Source organism: Schistocerca gregaria, chromosome 5 (genome assembly GCF_023897955.1).
Source record: "Schistocerca gregaria isolate iqSchGreg1 chromosome 5, iqSchGreg1.2, whole genome shotgun sequence".
NCBI classification, from domain to species: domain Eukaryota; kingdom Metazoa; phylum Arthropoda; class Insecta; order Orthoptera; family Acrididae; genus Schistocerca; species Schistocerca gregaria.
This window is the reverse complement of record NC_064924.1, coordinates 414147972-414173089: the sequence shown is the minus strand read 5'-3', so window position 1 is coordinate 414173089 and position 25118 is coordinate 414147972. Positions and strand designations below refer to the sequence as shown.

At 42.6% G+C, this 25118-nt stretch overlaps 1 protein-coding gene across 1 annotated transcript in view; it reads left to right on the top strand.

Annotated features, from left to right (window-relative positions):
* LOC126272393 (urocanate hydratase-like) overlaps nucleotides 1-25118 on the top strand; it is a 391889-nt gene that overhangs the window by 357672 nt on the left and 9099 nt on the right. Inside the window, exons 13-14 of the mRNA XM_049975217.1 lie at nucleotides 1375-1456; nucleotides 3513-3623. Coding sequence (XP_049831174.1) covers nucleotides 1375-1456; nucleotides 3513-3623 — 193 coding nt within the window. The remainder of the gene's footprint in view (nucleotides 1-1374; nucleotides 1457-3512; nucleotides 3624-25118) is intronic.

Genomic DNA, 25118 nt, shown 5'->3' with positions numbered 1-25118 from the left:
AATTAGTAAAGATTTATTCTAAAACGGTATAAAACACACTTGGTGTACTCTTGTAACTCAGTTGTTCGATAACAGTAAAAAAATGCAGATAGTTTGCATATTCGCATTATTGATCTATCTTACAGGTTAAGCTGCACTTGTCAGCGAGTGTAATTCGATCTCTGTGTCACACATTAAAGAAAACAAAAACTGTCTGTATTATTTATCAAAATGTGTAAAAATTTAGTCTGGAAGATTACAAAACACACATGGCATGACTGCTGATATTACCTAGAGGTTAAACTACGATTGAAAAGAGCTGACATGTTGTCAGTTAGTGGAAACTACGTGTCATTCCGATGCAATACAGTACTGAACAGTAGTGATACATATTTGTGTAAACAGGTGAGGATTGCTACGCTTTCAACTACTTTTTAAAATCAGCCAGACACCGCAGTGACTCCATGCTTGGGTAAGAAAAGCATCTTTCTGTATGAAACATTTGTCATTTTCTGATGGTAACGCTAACTTACGTTGTTGCACAAACGACCCCTCACTGAAATAATGTACCAGACAGTAGATGGTGACTGTTATTACCTCTCGACCATGGTGACTACCGTTAGCCTCAACTAGGGGTGGGGGGATGAATGTCAGTTTGCATGATGACTGCCATTACCCTAATAATGGTGACCATCATTGCCTGAAAGTCGGTGTTACCTATTCAATCTCAAATAGTATTTAACACCAGAAGTTGACAGTGAATGTGAGTTCCTTGAACTTGAAAGCGTATCGTAACATAAGAAACTGACAGTGTATGTGCCATAATCTAAGGAAACCAAACATTATTTGTATTATTTATCAAAAAATAGCTCTCCACTAAATTGTAACACCTGGGATGCGCAAGTGCAGACATCAACAAGTTTCTACATATTTGAGAAAGCGAACGTGCATGTATGTCGACCCGGTGAAATATGACATTCTTGGAGACTGGGTCAATACGCATGCGCAGATGTCAGCAAGTATAATCGTAAATTTAGAGCAAGTGTCGACTCGGCTGAGAGCTTACTAAGTGTACGCCTGTACACACCTCGGCACAGCCTCCCTTCTTGCCCCATCGACTCGATTTTACAATCACTGTAGTAACTTCAGATACCCTCAACCCGTGAAGTACCATTTCCTTCTCCCCTTCTGCGAGGCACTCTATATCCTACTGTGTTTTGTGTTAGGGTGAAATGTGAATGTAGGCCATTATTCCACATTTCTTTTGCTATGCGGTTGATAACATAAGCAGGAGAGTAAAGCTTTAAATGTTTCTAAAACTTTGTTCATAAGTTGTTGTTTCATAAGTGTATCTGCCACTAGCTTTGTGAACAGGAGAGCTTGTTTATGTTGCAGACATGGCCGTGCAGAACTGCATCGGGGACGCAATCCGCGGAGCCACCTGGGTCGCCCTGCACAATGGCGGTGGCGTCGGCTGGTGAGGCAGCTCTTTCTCTCTATATGCTTTGCCACGATTCCTCTGCAAAAACTCGATAATGTCTGCGGTAAAATTAAAGTCATTCCATGGGCTGCCTGCGCGATTTAAATATAGCCACGGGAAGCGAATCAGACCTAAACCCAATATTTAAATACAGATTATTTTTATTCTCATTTACACATTATATCATGTTACACATCAGTACTATTCTTGAAACACTGACGCTTTTTACTTCCCATAGAAGACGACCAGAAGAGCCATACAGAAACTTTACGAAAGCAGCTACCCAAGATTATCCTACAAGCACCTAGATGTAATATTCAAACAGTGCACCATTCACATAGTCTAAGCACTGCCCTCTTTTTTTATGTGTTTAACGGTGCTGTTTTACAAGTTGTCGATTTCGAATCTAGGTAGCTTCAGACGCCTTGATGTGACTCATAAATCAACTGTCGCTTTGTTTTTGGTCTTTAAGGCTTCCCAAGACGATGCACAAAGTGTTGATGTTTTAAAAAGCACACACATACTAAACAAACCACTGTGCCATCCACCAGAACAAATGTGATATAACTGTTTCATTTTGCGTCTTATCAAATTGATACAGATTGGCATGTTTTTGCTAGCCACATAATATATACGATGTGTGTGAGAAAAGTAATGAGACTTACAACCCTGCGTGCGATGTGGCAATGCTGTGTTGATCTACTTGAGTAGGGCGATGTGTTCATCCCTTCCACATGCTCAGTCCGAGTTTCAGCTCCGTACAGCCATCACGTGTTTTTTGAAAGCGGGATCAGTGAAGTTCTTGTGTTGTATTTTTTCAGAATGGAACAGTGGAATTTAGAGCAACGATATGCCATCAAGTTTTGTGTTAAACTTGAAGAATTCGTGAGAGGGACCTTTGAAAAGTTGAAACAGGCCTATGCGGAACATTCCTTATCAAGAGCACAAGGTTTGAATTGGCACAAATCATTTTTGGATGACCGACAACACGTTGAAGACTGAATCTCGCTCAGGAAGACCTTCAATTTCAAACACCGACGAAAACGACGAACGTCTGCGTGCCCTTGTAAAATTGTTCCTACAGGACAAATTCTAAACAAAGTGTTTTACAAAGACGTCCTCGAAAGGTTGAGGAAAAAAGTGAGAATGAGATCGGATATTGCGGACAATTGGAAGATGTTTCATGACGACGTCCCATGTCACACGGCCACTTCGATCACGGAATTTTTTGACCAAAAGGCATTCCTGTTGTTCCACAGCCCCCTATGTATCTCATCTGAGTCCTCGTGACTTTTTTCTCAAAACTGAAAAAATCTTAAAAGGACGTGATTTTGAGACTCTGGAGAAAATTCAAAAGAATGATACCGACATGTTAAAGGCCCTATCATTTGAAGCGTTTCAGCGCTGCTACCAAGACAGGGAATAACGACTGCGCCAGAGTATATCCGCCGAAGAGAAGTACTTTGAAGGAACCACATTGCTGTTTGAAAAAAAAAAAAAAAATGCTATGGTGGGTAAAAATTAAGTCTCATTACTTATTACTTTCCTCACACACCTCGTCAAATTGTGCTAAATACTTAAATATTCTTATGCCAAGCAGCAGCAGATAGTGTGCTGCTGACGACATAATTAAAAGAGTTGGTCTGAAGACGGGCCGGAGGTTCGAGTTCTCCCTCTGGCATGGGCGTGTGTGTTGTTCTTAGCGTAAGTTAGTTTAAGTTAGATTAAGTAGTGTGTTAGCCTAGGGACTGACGACCTTAGCAGTTTGGTCCCATAGGAACTTACCACAAATTTCCAAATTGAAGACGGGCGTGAAAGCCCAGAACTAGCAATGGCATAAAAATATAGCTTTCTAAACGAATCTGTGGCTTGTTGCGTTCTTCATCAACAATCATTAATAGTCACAGATTTCAACAATACCCAGAATGGATGAAATATACGTTTTTACATTTGTTATCTCGTGAAAAACCCGCACGACAACAGTGGTATAACAACGGATAGCTTCAGCTGCTATTGTACTTGAGTGTTGTTGATGTGATTTCTTTTGCGACAGGGGCGAGGTGATAAACGGCGGCTTCGGTCTTCTGCTGGACGGATCGGAGGACGCGGCGAAGCGGGCGCACACCATGCTGGCCTGGGACGTCAGCAACGGAGTCGCTCGCAGGTGGGTGCGTGTGAATGCGTGCGTGCGCGCCTGTGTGTGTGTGTGTGTGTTTGGCTATCCGCTCTGGAAGAGTCAGAGCCGGCTCCCAGCTGGTCAAAAATTGACTTCTCACCCTGCAGTCTGACAATGTCGCGGTTATTTGTGAAATAATTCAACGACAAGGAAAACTGGGGCAGTTGCGCGCACTTAAGCAAAAATTATTGTTTTTGATGCATCATAAGTAGAAGCCTAAAACTAACTATAAGACTGCTACATTTCCTCTAATTTTACTGTACTCAGTCAACATAAATAAAACAGTACAACGATTTTTGACTGCAAGTATCTCAAAGAACCGATTATCCAACGGCGTAATTATTTGCGATGATTGGGGAAGTGGGCACTTGCGAAGCGAAGATTAAGCTTCTATTACATACACATGTGTGAAAACTATCGCAACTGTCAAAAAAGTACAGTAGGAAAGATTAAAAACAAACAGAAAAAATCTAAACCTAATACGACTGTTGAAATACACTGCCGGAAAAATGTTTGTACACCCTTTTAGAGGTTTGCAATTCACTCACGATTTGATGTTACAACAATACATCATGGAACACATGCATGCTGCAATACTCATATTAGTATGTGGTGTAGCCTCCACAGGTGGCAGTGCAGGCGCTGACTCTGTCATCCAGTCGATCGTACAAATGGCGAGCAGTGTTATGAGATATGATATGCCACATCACTCGACCTGTTCACGTAGTTCCGTAAGATTTGGTTGGTGACTCGCACGAGTCACTTCCGTCCCATCATATCCACACACGCTCGACTGGATACAACTATGCAGAGCGTGCTGACCACGGAAGTTGCTGCACATCTTAAAGAGTACGTTGAGTTTCAAGAGTAGTATGTGGGCGAGCGTTATCGTGTTGGAACAACAGATCACGTTTCTGCTGCAAGAACGGCAAAAGAACAGGTCTAACAACATTCTGTCCGTACCGAGCGCTGGTTAGCGTTCACTGCAGAAGCACCAAAGGTCGACGAGAGTTGTAGTTATCGCACCTCAGACGTTGAGGTCTGATGTGGAGCCAGAGTGTCTTGCACGAATGCACTGTACGAGACAGCGCTGACCACCGTCATTTACCACTCCATCTTCCAAGTGATCCTTTGACGGCATCAATCGAACCGTGCACTTCCATGCGTGAATGGAAGACGGCTGTGTGCGTGCCCATAGTTCTAGCGCTAATAACCGATTCGTAATAGCTCGTGTTGGCACATCTGGGTTCACAGTCCCTCCTACCTCTGCTGTGCTGTGGTAGCTGTACGATCTGACACTGCTACCCTTATAATACGACGATTGTGGTGGGCGTCTGTGCTGCGTGGTCGACCTGTACCTCATCTACTGGTGTGAGAATGTTCACGTGACCACCGATCGTTGCACAACTGACACAGCACGTCCAACAGGTGTGGCAGTTCTCCGAAAGGACTGTCCCGTCACTTGGAAGGCCACAATTTAACCCCTTTCAAACTCGCTCGGTTGGCTGTGGGAAGCATGCGTGCGTCTATTGTGCATCTGTTGGCGGACAATGTTGAAACCATTATCAGTACTTCTGCTATCCACCATGTGGCATTCATCAGATCAAAATCAACATCGTTTTTCCAGGTGTACTAATTTTTTCCGGCAGTGTACATATACAGGGTATACATAAGGTCTGGGAACACTTTAATTATTTATTGCACAAGAACCAAACATTGTACAGATATCATACATATGTCATTTTGAAGAGAAATTCTGAAAGTTTTTTTCGTGTATGCTGCCACCACGTAGTTTGATAATCTGCCGACAGTCAGCGCTAGTCGCAAACATGGCGAGTTCAGGTGCGAAGCGAGCTATCTGTGTGTTGGAGTTCGACAAAAACAACTGTGCTACAGCTGTTCAACGGATGTTTAGAACGAAGTATAGTAAGAAGCCACCAACAAGGAAGGCCATTTACCACTGGCACAACAAGTTCGTTACGACGGGTTGCTTGTGCCTGGCAAACAGAAGCGGACGTCGAAGTATGAGTGAAGTGACTGTTGAGCACGTACGAGAGACATTCATAAGGAGTCCAAAGAAATCGGTGCGTCGTGCATCCCGCGATCTCGAAATGGCTCCAACGACAGTGTGGAAAGTCCTACGACAGGAGCTGTCTATGAAACCATTCAAATTGGAGCTGGTGCAGAAGCTCAATGACAACAAAGAAAAGCGTTTTGACTTGTTCGCAGTTGCAACAATTGAATGAGGATGGAGATGGCACTGTTGATCGCTTAATTTCTAGCGACGAAGCCACTTTTCACGCCAATGGGAAAGTGAACAGGAATAATTGTCGAATCTGGGTACAAAGCATCCACACGAATGCAATGAATTTGAGCGTGATTCCACAAAGGTAAATGTTTTTTTGTGCCTTGTCACGTTGAAAACTGTACTGGCCATTCTTCTTGGCCGACAGCACTATCACTGGATATTCCTACTTGGACATGTTGCAGCAATGGCTGATGCCTCAAATGCAATCGGACTCTTCGTTCATCTTTCTGCAGGATGGGGCTCCACCCCATTTTCATTGTGAAGTTCGTGGGTACCTGAACACGGAGCTGCCGCATCGATGGATCGGCCGTGCTATAGAATGGGACAGCTGTTTCATGAAATGGCCTCCCCGATCACCAAATCTCATTCCGTGTGACTTTTTCTGCGGGGACACATTAAATATCTGGTGTATGTACTGCCTCTACGACGTGATGTAGCAGAGCTCAGGGAGAGAATACAGGAAGCGACGGTCACAGTCGACGATGCCATGCTGGGAAGGGAATGGCAAGAATTCGATTACCGTATTGACGTCTGCCGGGCCATTCATGGTTCGCATACCGAATGTTTGAAAAAAAAAAAAAAACAGAGTTTCTCTTCAAAATGTGATACGTATGACAGCTGTACAACGTTTTGTTCTTGTGCAATAAATAATTGAAAGTGTTCCCGGTCTTTATGTACATCCTCTATAATGTATGACGCCTCACACAGCGTCGTTGGCTACGCACAAAAGACATTACCTGACAAAAGAAGTGAACCATTCAAGCGACATGGTCGCATGTCAATGTCACTTCGTACACATATACACCGTAGCTAGGATTGTAAATTATTACAGTTGCAATTCTCTGTAAAAGGTAGAACGGCCACTAGAGTTCACTCGTATTGTTCCTGTCTGGTGTTCTTACCAGATCTTGTAGGTTATGTAAGGTTCTTGAGAGCATCAAAAGTTGAGTGATCACAAGGGAGTATCGCCGTGTCGTGGGTCGGCCACGGCGTAACCTCTGAACATCTGCTCCTGTCATCCGAGAAAAAGTAATGCACTACCTGCAACACTCTACGTCATAGGAGACTAGCAGAAGCCGGAACAGGGAATTAACGTCCCATGCGTGGGCTGTCAACTCTGCAACACAAACGGCTTAGTTTTCAGTGATGCTGTCAGCACGAAGCATAGACTGCTGATGAAAGGCTCTGCACCACTCTGGATGACTGTCATCGGCGAGTAGGGTAGCGACCTGGGCAGAGATCCCGTTCTTCTAACGACTTGGAGAGCCACAGTGGTGTTACTCCTGGCTTTGTGACGTGAGGAATCATCGGGTATGACTTCAGGTAGCGACAGGTAGTGACTGAGCGAACTCTGACGGCACTACAGTACGTCACGGACAGCCTGCGCCTTTGTGTGCTACCTCTCATGTAAAAATATCGTGGTGCCATTTTTCTAAAGGACAATGCTCGTCAACACACGGCACGTGTGGCTATGAGCTCTGTGCGTGATGTTGAGGTACTCCTGTGGCCAACAAGATCCGCACATCTGTTCCCGACACAAGGTGTGGGACCAAATCGAGCATCAACTCCATCCCAGCGCCAGCATATCCAAAACTTTTTAGAACGGCCAGCTTCCCTTAGGGAAGGATACAAAGGCTTCACAACACCCTTCCCGAAAGAATCAGTGCATCCATTCAGGATAGAGGGAGTGCAATGTCATACGGATAAGTGGACTCATAGTGCAAAGTTTCTTGCAAATTTGAGTTGACATTGTAATAAGTGAAACAACCTATCAGACGGTCTCAACTCGCGAAATTTAATTTCGTCTCATCCTCCCCACGTGCGTGCTTTACTTTCTCAGGTGTTGTACAGACAATATCTACATCTAAATTGTTGTTGTTCTTGTTGTCTTCAGTCCTGAGACTGGTTTGATGCAGCTCTCCATGCTACTCTATCCTGTGCAAGCTGCTTCATCTCCCAGTACCTACTGCAACCTACATCCTTCTGAATCTGCTTAGTGTACTCATCTCTCGGTCTCCCTCTACGATTTTTACCCTCCACGCTGCCCTCCAATGCTAAATTTGTGATCCCTTGATGCCTCAAAACATGTCCTACCAACCGATCCCTTCTTCTAGTCAAGTTGTGCCACAAACTTCTCTTCTCCCCAATCCTATTCAATACCTCCTCATTAGTTACGTGATCTATCCATCTTATCTTCAGTATTCTTCTGTAGCACCACATTTCGAAAGCTTCTATTCTCTTCTTGTCCAAACTAGTTATCGTCCATGTTTCACTTCCATGCATGGCTACACTCCAAACAAATACTTTCAGAAACGACTTCCTGATACATAAATCTATATTCGATGTTAACAAATTTCTCTTCTTCACAAACGCTTTCCTTGCCATTGCCAGTCTACATTTTATATCCTCTCTACTTCGACCATCATCAGTTATTTTACTTCCTAAATAGCAAAACTCCTTTACTACTTTAAGTGTCTCATTTCCTAATCTAATTCCCTCAGCATCACCCGATTTAATTTGACTACATTCCATTATCCTTGTTTTGCTTTTGTTAATGTTCATCTTATATCCTCCTTTCAAGACACTGTCCATTCCGTTCAACTGCTCTTCCAAGTCCTTTGCTGTCTCTGACAGAATTACAATGTCATCGGCGAACCTCAAAGTTTTTACTTCGTCTCCATGAATTTTAATACCTACTCCAAATTTTTCTTTTGTTTCCTTTACTGCTTGCTCAATATACAGATTGAATAACATCGGGGAGAGGCAACAACCCTGTCTCACTCCTTTCCCAACCACTGCTTCCCTTTCATGCCCTTCGACTCTTATGACTGCCATCTGGTTTCTGTACAAATTATAAATAGCCTTTCGCTCCCTGTATTTTACCCCTACCACCTTTAGAATTTGAAAAAGGGTATTCCAGTCAACATTGTCAAAAGCTTTCTCTAAGACTACAAATGCTAGAAACGTAGGTTTGCCTTTTCTTAATCTTTCCTCTAAGATAAGTCGTAAGGTCAGTATTGCCTCACGTGTTCCAACATTTCGACGGAATCCAAACTGATCCTCCCCGAGGTCTGCATCTACCAGTTTCTCCATTCGTCTGTAAAGAATTCGCGTTAGTATTTTGCAGCCGTGGCTTATTAAACTGATAGTTCGGTAATTTTCACATCCGTCATCACCTGCTTTCTTTGGGATTGGAATTATTATATTCTTCTTGAAGTCTGAGGGTATTTCGCCTGTCTCATACATCTTGCTCACCAGCTGGTAGAGTTTTTTCAGGACTGGTTGTCCCAAGGCCGTCAGTAGTTCTAATGGAATGTTGTCTACTCCGGGGGCCTTGTTTCGACTCAGGTCTTTCAGTGCTCTGTCAAACTCTTCACGCAGTATCGTATCTCCCATTTCGTCTTCATCTACATCCTCTTCCATTTCCATAATATTGTCCTCAAGTTCATCGCCCTTGTATAAACCTTCTATATACTCCTTCCACCTTTCTGCCTTCCCTTCTTTGCTTAGAACTGGGCTGCCATCTGAGCTCTTGATATTCATACACGTGGTTGTCTTCTCTCCAAAGGTCTCTTTAATTTTCCCGTAGGCAGTATCTATCTTACCCCTAGTGAGATAAGCTTCTACATCCTTACATTTGTTCTCTAGCCATCCCTGTTTAGCCATTTTGCACTTCCTGCCGATCTCATTTTTGAGACGTTTGTATTCCTTTTTGCCTGCTTCATTTACTGCATTTTTATATTTTCTCCTTTCATCAATTAAATTCAATATTTCTTCTGTTACCCAAGGATTTCTAGCAGCCCTCGTCTTTGTACCTACTTTATCCTCTGCTGCCTTCACTACTACATCCCTCAGAGCTACCCATTCTTCTTCTACTGTATTTCTTTCCCCTATTCCTGTCAATTGTTCCCTTATGCTCTCTCTGAAACTCTGTACAACCTCTGGTTCTTTCAGTTTATCCAGGTCCCATCTCCTTAATTTCCCACATTTTTGCAGTTTCTTCAGTTTTAATCTACAGGTCATAACCAATAGATTGTGGTCAGAGTCCACATCTGCCCCTGGAAATGTCTTACAATTTAAAACCTGGTTTCTAAATCTCTGTCTTACCATTATATAATCTATCTGATACCTTTTAGTATCTCCAGGGTTCTTCCACGTATACAACCTTCTTTCATGATTCTTAAACCAAGTGTTAGCTATGATTAAGTTGTGCTCTGTGCAAAATTCTACTAGGCGGCTTCCTCTTTCATTTCTTAGCCCCAATCCATATTCACCTACTATGTTTCCTTCTCTCCCTTTTCCTACACTCGATTTCCAGTCACCCATTACTATTAAATTTTCCTCTCCCTTCACTATCTGAATAATTTCTTTTATTTCATCGTACATTTCTTCAATTTCTTCATCATCTGCAGAGCTAGTTGGCATATAAACTTGTACTACTGTAGTAGGTGTGGGCTTCGTATCTATCTTGGCCACAATAATGCGTTCACTATGCTGTTTGTAGTAGCTTACCCGCATTCCTAATTTCCTATTCATTATTAAACCTACTCCTGCATTACCCCTATTTGATTTTGTGTTTATAACCCTGTAGTCACCTGACCAGAAGTCTTGTTCCTCCTGCCACCGAACTTCACTAATTCCCACTATATCTAACTTTAACCTATCCATTTCCCTTTTTAAATTTTCTAACCTACCTGCCCGATTAAGGGATCTGACATTCCACGCTCCGATCCGTAGAACGCCAGTTGTCTTTCTCCTGATAACGACATCCTCCTGAGTAGTCCCCGCCCGGAGATCCGAATGGGGGACTATTTTACCTCCGGAATATTTTACCCAAGAGGATGCCATCATCATTTAATCATACAGTAAAGCTGCATGTCCTCGGGAAAAATTACGGCTGTAGTTTCCCCTTTCTTTCAGCCGTTCGCAGTACCAGCACAGCAAGGCCGTTTTGGTTAATGTTGCAAGGCCAGATCAGTCAATCATCCAGACTGTTGCCCCTGCAACTACTGAAAAGGCTGCTGCCCCTCTTCAGGAACCACACGTTTGTCTGGCTTCTCAACAGATACCCCTCCGTTGTGGTTGCACCTACGGTACGGCCATCTGTATCGCTGAGGCACGCAAGCCTCCCCACCCACTGCAAGGTCTATGGTTCATGGGGGGAGGATCTAAATTGATACTCTGCAAATCACATTTAAGTACCTGCCAGAGGGTTCATCGAACCACCTTCACAATTTTATCTTATTCCAATCTCGCGCGGAAAGAATGAACACCTATATCTTTCCGTACGAGCTCTGATTTCCCTTATTTTATCGTGGTGATCGTTCTTCCCTATGTAGGTCAGTGTCAACAAAATATTTTCGCATTCGGAGGAGAAAGTTGGTGATTGGAATTTCGTGAGAAGATTCGGTTGCAACGAAAAACGCCTTTATTTAATGATTTCCAGCCCAAATTCCGTATCATTTCTGTGACACTCTCTCCCATATTTGGCGATAATACAGAACGTACTGTCTTTCTTTGAACTTTTTCGATGTATTCCGTCAGTCCTATCTGGTGAGGATCACACACCGTGCAGCAGTGTTCTAAAAGAGGACAGACAAGGGTAGTGTAGGCAGTCTCCTTAGTAGGTCTGTTACATTTTCTAAGTGTTCTGCCAGTAAAACGCAGTCTTTGATTAGCTTTCCTCACAACATTTTCTATGTGTTCCTTCCAATTTAAGTTGTTCGTAATTGTAATACCTAGGTATTTAGTTGAATTTATGGCCTTTAGATTAGACTAATTTATCGTGTAACAGAAGTTTAATGAATTCCTTTCAGCACTCATGTAGATGACCTACACTTTTCGTTATTTAGGATCAACTGCCACTTTTCGCATCATTCAGATTTTTTTTCTAAATCGTTTTGGAGTTTGTTTTGATCTTCTGATGACTTTATTAGTCGATAAACGACAGCGTCATCTGCAGACAAACGAAGACGATTGCTCAGATTGTCTCCCAAATCGTTTATATAGATACGGAACAGCAAATGGCCCATAACACTACCTTGGGGAACGCCAGAAATCACTTCTGTTTTACTCGATGACTTTCCGTCAGTTACTACGAACTGTGAGCTCTCTGACAGGAAATCACAAATCCAGTCACATAACTGAGACGATATTCCATAATCAAGCAATTTCACTACGAGCCGCTTGTGTGGAACAGTGTCAAAAGCCTTCTGGAAATCCAGAAATACTGATTCGATCTGAAATCCCTTGTCAATAGCATTCAACACTTCATGTGAATAAAGAGCTAGTTGTGTTTCACAGGAACGATCTTTTCTAACTCATGTTGACTGTGTGTCAATAGACCGTTTAATGTTCGAACACAATATATGTTCTAAAATCCTGCTGCATATCAACGTTAACGATATGGGCCTGTAATTTAGTGGATTACTCCTACTACCTTTCTTGAATATTGGTGTGACCTGTGCAACTTTCCAATCTTTGTGTACGGATCTTTCGTCGAGCGAACGGTTGTATATGATTGTTAAGTATGGAGCTAATGCATCAGCATACTCCAAGGGAACATAATTGGTACTCAGTTTGGACTAGAAGACTTGCTTTTATTAAGTGATTTAAGTTCCTTCACTGCTCCGAGGATATTTACTTCTACGTTACTCATGTTGGCAGCTGTTCTCGATTCGAATTTTGGGATATTTACTTCGTCTTCTTTTGTGAAGGCATTTCGGAAAGCTGTGTTTAGTAACTCTGCTATGGCAGATTGGTAAGTTTACCGTAGCCACTTGTTGACAAGCTACCTGCTGGCTCCTGCCTCGGATTCTTCGGCAGATGTTTGATTGATAATTTTTCTGACGTTTCGCCAGCACGAGTGGCTGGTATTGTCAAAGCTTCTCTCCACTGCTGGTGGTGAACTGGAGTCGATCCTGAGTCCTCAGATTATATGTACCTGGCGTCAAGCCCTTGCATGTTGATGCGCCAGGTACATATAATCTGAGGACTCAGGATCGACTCCAGTTCACCACCAGCAGTGGAGAGAAGCTTTGACAATACCAGCCACTCGTGCTGCCGAAACGTCAGAAAAATTATCAAACAAACGTCGGCCGAAGAACCGGAGACAGAAACGAGGAGTCAGTTCATCAACCAACAATATTCCGGCTGTCTGCCACATGCTAGTGTACTGTAGTTTCGGATGCATGCGTTCCATGAAACAACTTATTCTGGCTGGAGAAGCAATAACACATATTATTTACACTTCATATTCAGTATTGTCAGTTGTTTTGAGTTGTGTGTCAGTCGCATTGCGAGGTGCATTCAAGTTCTAAGACTTCCGATTTTTTTTCTCCGGACTGGAAAGAGATAGAAATATGCGCATTGTTTTTAAATGAGGCCGCGTTCATTGTCATTACGTCCCAGAGAAGGCAGCACGGTACGGCAGATGGAATTTTACTGCCAGCGGCGAGAATGAGAACTGTTTTAAAAACTTAAAATGGCAACCTTTTCTTTACTTGAACAGCGTGCAATCATTCGTTTTCTGAATTTGCGTGGTGTGAAATCAACTGAAATTCATCGACAGTTGAAGGAGACATGTGGTGATGGAGTTAAGGATGTGTCGAAAGTGCGTTCGTGGGTGCCAGTGCTGAAAAAATGATGGTGTCCATATTCTGGGACAGCGAGGGTGTAATCCTTACCCATTGCGTTCCAAAGGGCACTACGGTAACAGGTGCAACCTACGAAAATGTTTTGAAGAACAAATTCCTTCCTGCACTGCAACAAAAACGTCCGGGAAGGGCTGCGCGTGTGCTGTTTCACCAAGACAACGCACCCGCACATCGAGCTAACGTTACGCAACAGTTTCTTCGTGATAACAACTTTAAAGTGATTCCTCATGCTCCCTACTCACCTGACCTGGCTCCTAGTGACTTTTGGCTTTTTCCAACAATGAAAGACACTCTCCGTGGCCGCACATTCACCAGCCGTGCTGCTGTTGCCTCAGCAATTTTCCAGTGGTCAAAACAGACTCCTAAAGAAGCCTTCGCCGCTGCCATGGAATCATGGCGTCAGCGTTGTGAAAAATGTGTACGTCTGCAGGGCAATTACGTCGAGAAGTAATGCCAGTTTCATCGATTTCGGGGGAGTAGTTAATTAGAAAAAAATCGGAGGCCTCAGAACTTGAATGCAACTCGTATTACACGGAATTAGTAAATAAGAAAATTATGAAAAAGTCAGTGGTAAATTGTACATCGTTTGTATTTTTTTTCTTTCATGTTTCATTCCCTCCATTCGTGTTGGCAGAGTGAGTCGTTGTAGAGTACTCTTTTCCTTTCCAGCCGAATCCCGGAACTTGGTGCAGTATGTTTCCAGGTAGTAATATTTTGAAAGAGAATTCCGGTTAGAAGATTTACCTTAAAACCAATCTAAACGTTCCAGAAACCTTGGTCGTACCCGGAAAACTGGAAATATTCTAAATTTGTCTCTGACACAAAACGTTCTAGCTAAAACATGAAGATTTAGCGTGGGTATTCTGTTTCTGTGCGTAACAGAGTAAGGTAGATGACTTGAGAGGCAGAGACAGAGAATCAGTCGTACTTCTATCACTGTTTTATTCATTTGCAAGGTCAGTCACCGTTATTAGTTGCGAAAGTGACGTTTACTGGTTAACGCTCCAGAGGTGTACTATTTAAAAATAATCATAATTATCTTTCTGGTTGTATTTAGGAACGATTACTCTATAATTACATGTGTATTCCACCAGCCGCGTGTGCCGAAGGCAGTTCGTATACGACGGTCACTTCGAACGGTGAATGGGAGTAAGGACTGTTGTTACTAAGCATGTCTGTGTTTAGAGGCTTTCCAGTTTTATTTTTGTGGCCTTGTCGCGAGATGTTTGTGGATGGAAGAAATCATTATCAACGCGGTTTTCGTTTTCAGATTGTGATGTTAACGTACAGCTGACGACGTATAGTGAAAATATAACGGGCGGTCAAAAAGAAACGAGCCGGAGTCTGGAATGCGAGAACCGGTGGCAGGAGGGTAATGTGGCGTGTGTAACGTGTGGTTCCGGGGAGAGCGTGGAAATTCACAGCCCGTCGCTAGAGGGCACGCGTGCATGTCACGTGACTATACAGAGCTAGCAGCAGCATGCATCAATCGTCCAACGCTGCCAGTCGCAGGTAATGCTAACGTTCTTCTTGACCAAGATGCCTCGCTTCTGATTCATTTCCTGCAGCACGGGACAATCGTGAATGCCCAGCGTTGCTCTCAAACCTGACCATCCTTCGCCAAGCGATCTAATCAAAACTGCCAGGTAATCTCATTTGTGAAGTCATTCAGCTCCACGACAATGCAAAGCCTCATACGGCCAACACAGTCGCGGCACGTCTGCAGAAATTCAAATGGGAGGTCCTCTATCACTGTGATTACGCCATTTTTGGTCCCCTTAAAAAGGCTCTGAGCGGCAAACGATTCAACTCGGACGATGTCGTCCGACTGCACGGGCGGAATTTTATGATACAGCCATTCGCCGCCTTCTGTCAAGTGGGACAAGTATCTCAACAGCAGAGTCAATACTTCTAACATACAGGCACTGGTTTCTGTAATTATGCCTCTGGCTCGTTTCTTTTTGAACGCCCCTTATAAGTTACACTGAAAAATGAAATGAAACGATCGTATGGCGTTGTTGGCCGGGAGGCCCCATGCGGGGAAGTTCGACGGCGTATTGCAAGTCCTTTTTATAGTTGACGCCACTTCGGCCACTTGCGAGTCAAACACCCAGTCATCACGAGGCAGAGAAAATCCCTGACCCCGCCGGGAATCGAAACCGGGAGCCCGTGCGCGGGAAGCGAGAACGCTACCGCAAGACCACGAGCTGCGGACAGTTAACACTCAATCTGGTGGACAATTGACTCTCTCTCTCTCTCTCTCTCTCTCTCTCTCTCTCTCTCTCGTCTACTTCACCTGGTCACAGATTTTCAAAATCGGTGGCTTAACTTTGATGCAATAGCAGGCAAAACTGTTGCAAACAATTCACACAGGAATGTAACCTTAGGAAAGCTAGCAACTAAGACCATTCTTTAACCACAATCCTTCGTCGCGTCCTAAGATATTTAAAATATTAAAATATCTGATGTTTCGGCCGTGTTACAGCGGCCTTCCTCAGTGCTGCAACACTCCCGAAACAGTTTATTTTATTATTTTAGAATTTTACGCACCTTGGAAGGTGGCGCGGCAGTACAGCCGGAGATTAACTCCAGCCGTGAAAGCCTTCGCCTTTATATCATCACTATTCCGAATCCCTTATAGGCATTGCAATGTCACACAAGAGGTCCTGACAGTACTCCAGTCCGGAAATTACAAGACATGATAATCACTGAAGGAATCATTAAAAAAAAATTAGCATTTATAACAGCACAAATTCCCGGAGTTTTAAAAGAAGACTGGCAAGACATTGTTATAAGAAAGGAAAAAAGAAAAAAAAACATAATGAATTCATTCATATAGAGATTTTGCGGGATGAGAGGACAATAACTACCAAGCCTAGTTCTAAGTTTAAACCCCTTCCTTAAGAGGGCACAACGAAAAAAGATAAATCGATGTTTTGTTACTAATGGGGAGATTCCTCACAGTCCTACGCAGTATATGGTAGGAAGTTTTCCGATGCGAAATAGTAATTTCATATGAATGCTTTATTAATTAAAATTTCTTCATTTACCTTAATTTTTGTCAATCAACATCTTACATTAATAAAGCGAATAACTTTTCTGAATAAATCTGTGATCATTGTGAATGCTTTCAAAATAAAACCGTCATGTCACTTAATATATTTATTTATTTATAACGTCGTTTTAGTTACTGCCACCATCATATTTATAATTAAATTTAAAGGAACCTAAGAATGGGAAGTGCTTGTTAGGTGTTATCAGACTAGAAAAGATGAAAAATTGAAGCTTAATTTTAAAAAGAAATAGTTCAATCACCAAAGCTTAGCACTTGTAAAAAATGTTCAGTGTCACTATCAATAAAGCCTATCTTTGCCCAAGTAGCCGTCAACAGTTAAGTCGGCTCAAAAAAAATTTACAAAGATACTAGTGCTAAACGAGAGATGGCTTTCATTTGTTTTGGTCATATCTATAAAACATAAACATTCTTAAAATTTATAAAGGTCAAAGTTAAATCATGAAACACTCTTCAATTGGTAGTGCTGGACATTAATAAAATTGGCTTTTTAGAGTGCACAGAGACATTTGTGAGAAAACAAAAAATCAACTAATACTCTAGTGAGGACATCTTGTAAACAGGCAAAACGCATATGCGTGTATAAATAAAAAATCATGTGTAACATTCAAAAGGAGTTTTCTTGCAGTCTATTACAATTTATATATTACAGCTGCGAAAAATGGCTACCGCAAGAAACTTGTTACGTGAGGAATTCGCCTGAAATCACCCGGAGCAAAATCGTTTATGTGGTGTGGGGCAGACGTTTGACGGACAAAGAAAACTACACAATCGCTGCCATTTCGTACCGAAATCGGAAACAGAGTCTGAAATTCCTGTTCTGCTTAGTGGAAATTCCGCAGACAGAACGCGTTTCAGTTACGTAAACAGACATAGCGCGCATTCCACATGTTTGACAAGCCCGCAAACAGAAAGCTGCAGGCGGAACAACGCTTTGCGCTGTGTCTGGTAGACACGCCGGTGTGTGTGCGTGCGTGTGTGTGTATGTGCGTTTTCTCGCGTGGCAGCGGGCGCTCCGGCAAGGGACTGGGATGTTAATTGCATAGTCGGGGGCAGGCAGAGGGACGGGGTGACCTGCACTGTACGTTCCGCGGCGAGATTGATGGGTTGTGCGCGTCAGAAGCAGGCGCTGTTCCGCTGGAACGGTCCATCCGGAGGGAGGTCCGGAACCTTACACGCAACGCGACGTGCCACAAATGCGTAAGGCATGCAGCGTAGGCTGTTTCGTAGCAGATGTCCCAGCGGCAAAACTCGCAAACTAACAGCGGTAAACACCTTCGTTGTCATAAAAACGGTTGATTCGCTCCTATCGGCAAGGTCACTAACGGTCTCTGGTTCCTTTAACAAGCACGAGATGCAGAAATGTAGCAACTCACGAGGCCATACTGATCCACGACCTATCTTAGATGACAAAATGAGGAAAGTCATATCTTCGTTTACAGTATTTGTGCATTTAAACAAAGCTTTTGATAATATTGGCTGGAATTAAATTTTTATAAGTAGCAGAGACAAATCACTGGGAGCGTAAGGGTATCTACTGGGTGATTCCGTAATTATGTTACAAACCTTCAGGGACGGTAAAGAAGGCTAACAGTATTAATTTAAGGTAACGGACCTTGGTCTGGAAACGACCGAGTAGAGACTTATAACCTAAAATCGTTCCGACACCTCTGCCAGTGGAATACGTGCACCGGTACTGTTGTTGATAAAATTATAGGACAGGCAACTTTCAGAGGTGGTAGCATGGACAAAAAAAAAGTCTAATAAACGTGGGCTCAAAGTAGAATAGCCCGCGAAAGGCGAAGTTCCCGAGTTCGAGTCTCGGTCCGGCACACAGTTTTAATCTGCCAGAAAGTTTCATATCAGCGCACACTCCGCTGTAGAGTGAAAAATCTCATTCTGGGAACATCCCCCAGTCTGTGGCTAAGCCATGTCTCCGCAATATCCTTTCTTTCAGGAGTCCTAGTTCTGTAAGATTTGCAGGAGAGCTTCTGTAATGTTTGAAAGGTAGGAGACGAGGTACTGGCAGAAGTTAGGCTCTGAGGACTGGGCGTGAGTCGTGCTTGGGTAGTTCAGATGGTAGAGTACTTGCCCGCGAAAGGCAAAGGACCTGAGTTCGAGTCTCGGTCCAGCACATGGTTTTAATCTGCCAGGAAGTTCCATAGGATAGACAACTTTCATAAGTGGCAGTATGGACAAAAAAAGAAAAAATGTATAATTAACATGGGCTATAAGATGTGAGAAATTAAGGAGATGGGACCTGGATAAACTGAAAGAACCAGAGGTTGTACAGAGTTTCAGGGAGAGCATAAGGGAACAATTGACAGGAATAGGGGAAAGAAATACAGTAGAAGAAGAATGGGTAGCTCTGAGGGATGAAGTAGTGAAGGCAGCAAAGGATAAAGTAGGTAAAAAGACCAGGGCTGCTATAAATCCTTGGGTAACAGAAGAAATATTGAATTTAATTGATGAAAGGAGAAAATATAAAAATGCAGTAAATGAAGCAGGCAAAAAGGAATACAAACGTCTCAAAAATGAGATCGACAGGAAGTGCAAAATGGCTAAGCAGGGATGGCTAGAGGACAAATGGAAGGATGTAGAATCTTATCTCACTAGGGGTAAGATAGATACTGCCTACAGGAAAATTAAAGAGACCTTTGGAGAGAAGAGAACCACGTGTATGAATATCAAAAGCTCAGATGGCAACCCAGTTCTAAGCATAGAAGGGAAGGCAGAAAGGTGGAAGGAGTATATAGAAGGTTTATACAAGGGCGATGTACTTGAGGACAATATTATGGAAATGGAAGAGGATGTAGAAGAAGACGAAATGGGAGATACGATACTGCGTGAAGAGTTTGACAGAGCACTGAAAGACCTGAGTCGAAACAAGGCCCCCGGAGTAGACAACATTCCATTAGAACTACTGAGAACTACTTGGGAGAGCCAGTCATGAGAAAACTCTACCATCTGGTGAGCAAGATTTATGATACAGGCGAAATACCCTCAGACTTCAAGAAGAATATAATAATTCCAATCCCAAAGAAAGCAGGTTTTGACAGATGTGAAAATTACCGAACTATCAGTTTAATAAGTCACACCTGCAAAATACTAACACGAATTCTTTACAGACGAATGCAAAAACTGGTAGAAGCGGACCTTGCGGAAGATCAGTTTGGATTCCGCAGAAATGTTGGAACACGTGAGGCAATACTGACCTTACGACTTATCTTAGAAGAAAGATTAAAAAAAGGCAAACCGAAGTTTCTAGCATTTGTAGACTTAGAGAAAGCTTTTGACAATGTTGACTGGAATACTCTCTTTCAAATTCTAAAGGTGGCAGGGGTAAAATACAGGGAGGGAAAGACTATTTACAATTTGTACAGAAACCAGATGGCAGTTATAAGAGTCGAGGAACATGACAGGGAAGCAGTGGTTGGGAAGGGAGTGAGACAGGGTTGTAGCCTCTCCCCGATGTTATTCAATCTGTATATTGAGCAAGCAGTAAAGGAAACAAAAGAAAAATTTGGAGTAGGTATTAAAATTCATGGAGAAGAAGTAAAAACTTTGAGGTTCGCCGATGACATTGTAATTCTGTCAGAGACAGCAAAGGACTTGGAAGAGCAGTTGAACGGAATGGACAGTGTATTGAAAGGAGTATATAAGATGAACATCAACAAAAGCAAAACGAGGATAATGGAATGTAGTCAAATTAAATCGGGTGATGCTGAGGGAATTAGTTTTGCTATTTTGTAAGTAAAATAACTGATGAGGTCGAAGTAGAGAGGATATAAAATGTAGACTGGCAATGGCAAGGAAAGCGTTTCTGAAGAAGAGAAATTTGTTAACATCGAATATAGATTTATGTATCAGGAAGTCGTTTTTGAAAGTATTTGTTTGGAGTGTAGCCATGTATGGAAGTGAAACATGGACGATAACTAGTTTGGACAAGAAGAGAATAGAAGCTTTCGAAATGTGGTGCTACAGAAGAATACTGAAGATAAGGTGGATAGATCACGTAACTAATGAGGAGGTATTGAATAGGATTGGGGAGAAGAGAAGTTTGTGGCACAACTTGACTAGAAGAAGGGATCGGTTGGTAGGACATGTTTTGAGGCATCAAGGGATTACAAATTTAGTATTGGAGGGCAGCGTGGAGGGTAAAAATCGTAGAGGGAGACCGAGAGATGAGTACACTAAGCAGATTCAGAAGGATTTAGGTTGCAGTAGGTACAGGGAGATGAAGAAGCTTGCACAGGATAGAGTAGCATGGAGAGCTGCATCAAACCAGTCTCAGGACTGAAGACAACAACAACATAAAATGCGTACCTTGTGAGCTATGACACTCGTTCGTCATCGATACTATGTAACACATCTCGTCTGTTGTAATCTCATGGGTTTCCATATTTTTGCAGGAGGTAGCATGGACCGAAAGAAGAAAAAATTTTTCGATAAATATGGACTCTTTGACCATTCGGCACTTGTTCAGTAGAAGGCATATTTTTCATAGTAGCGAAGAACAAGTGCTCACAGCTCTTAAGGTATGCACTTTAGGGCCCATGATTAAAGGGCATTTTTTTCTTGTTTTGGTCCGCACTACCGCCTGTGAAAGTTGACAACCCTACAATCTTACCAACAATGTACCGGTACATGTACTCCACTGCCGGAGGCATCACAACGATTTTCGCTTGTAACTTTCAACTCTGTAAACGGACTAGGTTCCGTCAGCTCAAATGGATATATTTCCATTTCTCTATCATCCCTGACAGTTATCAAACTCATTACGAGACTATTTAGTATAACTTGTACAGAAACTAGACTGCAGTACGGAGGGTCGAAGGACATAAAAAAGGAATCAGTAGATGTAAAGACATTGAGACACGATTGTAGACAATTCGCGATATAGCTGAATCTGCGCATTGAACATTCAGTAAAGGAAACCAATATAAAATTTGGAAAGGAAGTGAAAGACAATGGAGAGCAAATAAAACTTGAGGTTTGTCGATGACATTGCAATCGCGTCAGACCTGGAAGAGCAATTTAACGGAATGGGGTTATAAAATGAATATTAGAAAAACTAAAACAAGTTAATGAAATACAGTCGACAATGCTGAGGGAATTAGATTGTGAAATCAGACACTGAAAGTGATAAAAGAGTTTTGCTATTTGTCACCGTCACACACACCTCCACCACATTCTGTTCTACCACATAGACACCATAATTGCGTAACCATGAAAGCATGTACAGCACATCCCTTCTATAGCACTCAGTCCCTTCCACATGAACAATAAGGCGCTACCTCATTATCCCCATGCTTGGAATATTCACGTAACAAACTCCCTTCTACATTATATAACCCTGAAACCAGATTAGTGCCGTATCACTGACCTAACGATGAGGACGATATAACCAGTCCACAAGCTCGGAATGGAAAGGGTGTGGAAGGAAATCAGCTGTGGCCTTTCGAAGGAACCATTTACCTTAAATAGTTTAATGGAACCTTAATACGATGGTCGAACGGGGATCCGTAGCATTGTCCTTCTGAATACAAATCCAGTGACTTACCGCTGTTCCACCTCGCTGGGTGACTGCCATAGAAACGATCAACTAATCAAGATCGATTGTTTTAGAATTACACGTGAAAAACAATGGTGTTTTTCATTTGAGCATAGCGTAATTAATTATCATGTTATGTCGCTCCTTGTACAGAACAAGGCAAATGAAGGTGATAGCAAATAAAAACGACAAGATATGCTCGAGGACTTCAATCAACACACGCATCGGAATGCGAATACTAGAATCAATAACCCGCTAACTGAGATGCGTAAGGTTTCTGCTCTTCACCTTATTGACAGTTTTGCCTTCACATGGGCGCACAGATAGAAATCTAATGGACTTAAATCTGGGGAACGTTGCGGCCTCTCCACCGGACTTCTACGACCGACCAACCTCCTGAGATAATGGATGTCCAGATATGTCAGGATAGTTAGCCAGTAACGAGGTGGTGTACCATCGTGCAGGGGGAGTTGTGTTAAGTTTCTCGGCATTTTCTCGTTTTTATTAGTGGCCTCTCATCGGAAACATTGCCAGATGTTTGTTTCAGTTCTTATTTTTTTTTTTAATGGCTCTGAGCATTATGGGACTTAACATCTGTGGTCATCAGTCCCCTAGAACTTAGAACTACTTAAACCTAACTACCCTAAGGACATCACATACATCCATGCCCGAGGCAGGATTCGATCCTGCGACCTTAGCAGTCGCGCGATTCCGAACTGAGCGCCTAGAACCGCTAGTCAGTTGTTTTCGAATTGTACAAGAATTGCGATGATCAAGCAAACTATAGACATGGTTTCTAACGAAATTTTCAAAGACGTTAGGAAATGGTTTGCAGCAAATTTACTGTCATAAAGTTCGGAAAGCCTAGGTTATTCCAGTTCACAACAGGCAAATGGTCTGCGCCCTGCGTATGTATGAATATTAGGACACGCTTATAGATCAGATTGGCAGATTTAACGTCTTGAAATTAGAAGATTATAGCGAATTTAGTCGGAAGGACCATAACACAGAACTACACAACCTTCTAGAAACTGGTTATCCAAATTTAGAACGTTGCGCGAGTGCGATTACATAACAGTTAAAATAAAATCGTATATTTGGTTACTATTTTTCCCTCAGTGTTATACAGGGGAGCGATCTGCAGTAATTCCTCGAACCAAGATAAAGTTTGTCGCATCTGAACGCTTGTAATACGAATTATTTGTTGCAGCGTCCTGCACAAATCAGTTCAATGAATACTAATACCACTTAGTTAGTTGTAAATAGTACACCTTTCTTTTATAATCGGCAAATCCATTCTTAAAATCAAAAGAAAACAAAAAGACAAAACAAGTTGAAACCAAAGCGGAGTGCTGAGGTAATATGGAGAGGAATTTCAATTTATGCAAGTATTGCAGACGTACATCTCCATACAAACAAACAAAAATTTGCTTATTTACTTACTAGGTTGGCCACACAAATCCCAGTCGAACTTTGGCTTGGCCAGTCAGCCCCCCCCCCCCCCCCCCCGTCTTCTTCGGTCCATGTATTCTTCTTCAACCAGTCCCATCGTACTCGTGTCTTCCCTGATTCCGTCAGTCCATTTCAGCCGTGTTCCTCCCCTCTGTCTGCGACGTCTGAAGCCTTCTGCCACCACCTGCTTGGTGATCAGGCCTTCTCTATGCATTAGATGCCCACGCTACTTCAGCCACCACTCATTAATAATTGCCACCATGTCCAGCGACTGCACAACTCCTGCAGATCGCTGTATTTCCTTTTCTTCTAGTCATCACTATCTTGCACTGGTCTAAAAATCTCAGAACAGCATTCTTAAATCTCAGAAGCTTTCGTTCTATCGTTTGGGTCAGAATCCAGGTCTCTTCTCCGTATAGAAGCAGGGTCTGTGTTAAAGCTTTTTAAGTCCGAATCTTCGTGATAACTGATGTGAAGTCATCATGCAACCCTTATTGAAGCAATACTGAGGATATTCAACCCAGATGTCAATCATGTGATTATTGCCACAACGTGTTTCGGGACAACGCTATCCAATTTTCAAGTGCTTTAAATTAATATTATGCCATTAGACCTCGGCAATACTTAAAAACAAGCTGCAAACGTGCATTGTCAAGTTCAGCTTATTTCTAAGTTGTGACGAAGCCTAATGCCATAAAAAAAATTTTAAGCACTTTAAAATCGGATAATGTTGTCCCAAAACATGTTGGTGGCAATAATCACACGCTTGACAATTGGGCTGAATATCCTCAATATTGCTAATCTTCGCGAATCTGGATAGAAGCAGGGACTTGAAGAGGTTTCCGAGTGCAAATCTTGACCTGTTTCCTGCCTGAATTCTTGCCATTATTTCTTGATCTATCTCAGTCCTTCAACTGAGTAGTTCCCCAAGAAATTTGAACTGTCTTACCCTTTCAAAGGTTTTACCATGCTTTGTGAAGAATAGTAATTGTTCCGAAAGAACAGATACCAATAATGACCTTGCAGCTTCTCTAGAAAAAAATGATAATCAATCGAAACCCTCAGCTGCCAACAGGTGTTGTTGATATACTTCAATGGGAACAGCTGAAAATGTGTGCCGCGACCGGGACTCGAACCCGGGCTCATCTGCTTACATAGCAGACGCTCTATCCATCTGAGCCTCCGAGGGTACAGAAGATAGCGCGACTGCATTGACTTATCCCTTGCACGTTTCCCGTGAGACTCACATTCCCAATTGTCCACAGCCTACATTCGTAATGTTCCTAAAGGATATTTGACCATTTACTCATTACTCGCGCCCACTAAGGTGACGATTCTCGTAAGAGTTATGAGTAAATGGACAAATATCCTTAGGAACAATATGAATGTAGGTTGTGGACAGTTGGGAATGTGGGTCTCACGGGAAGCGTGCAAGGGGTAA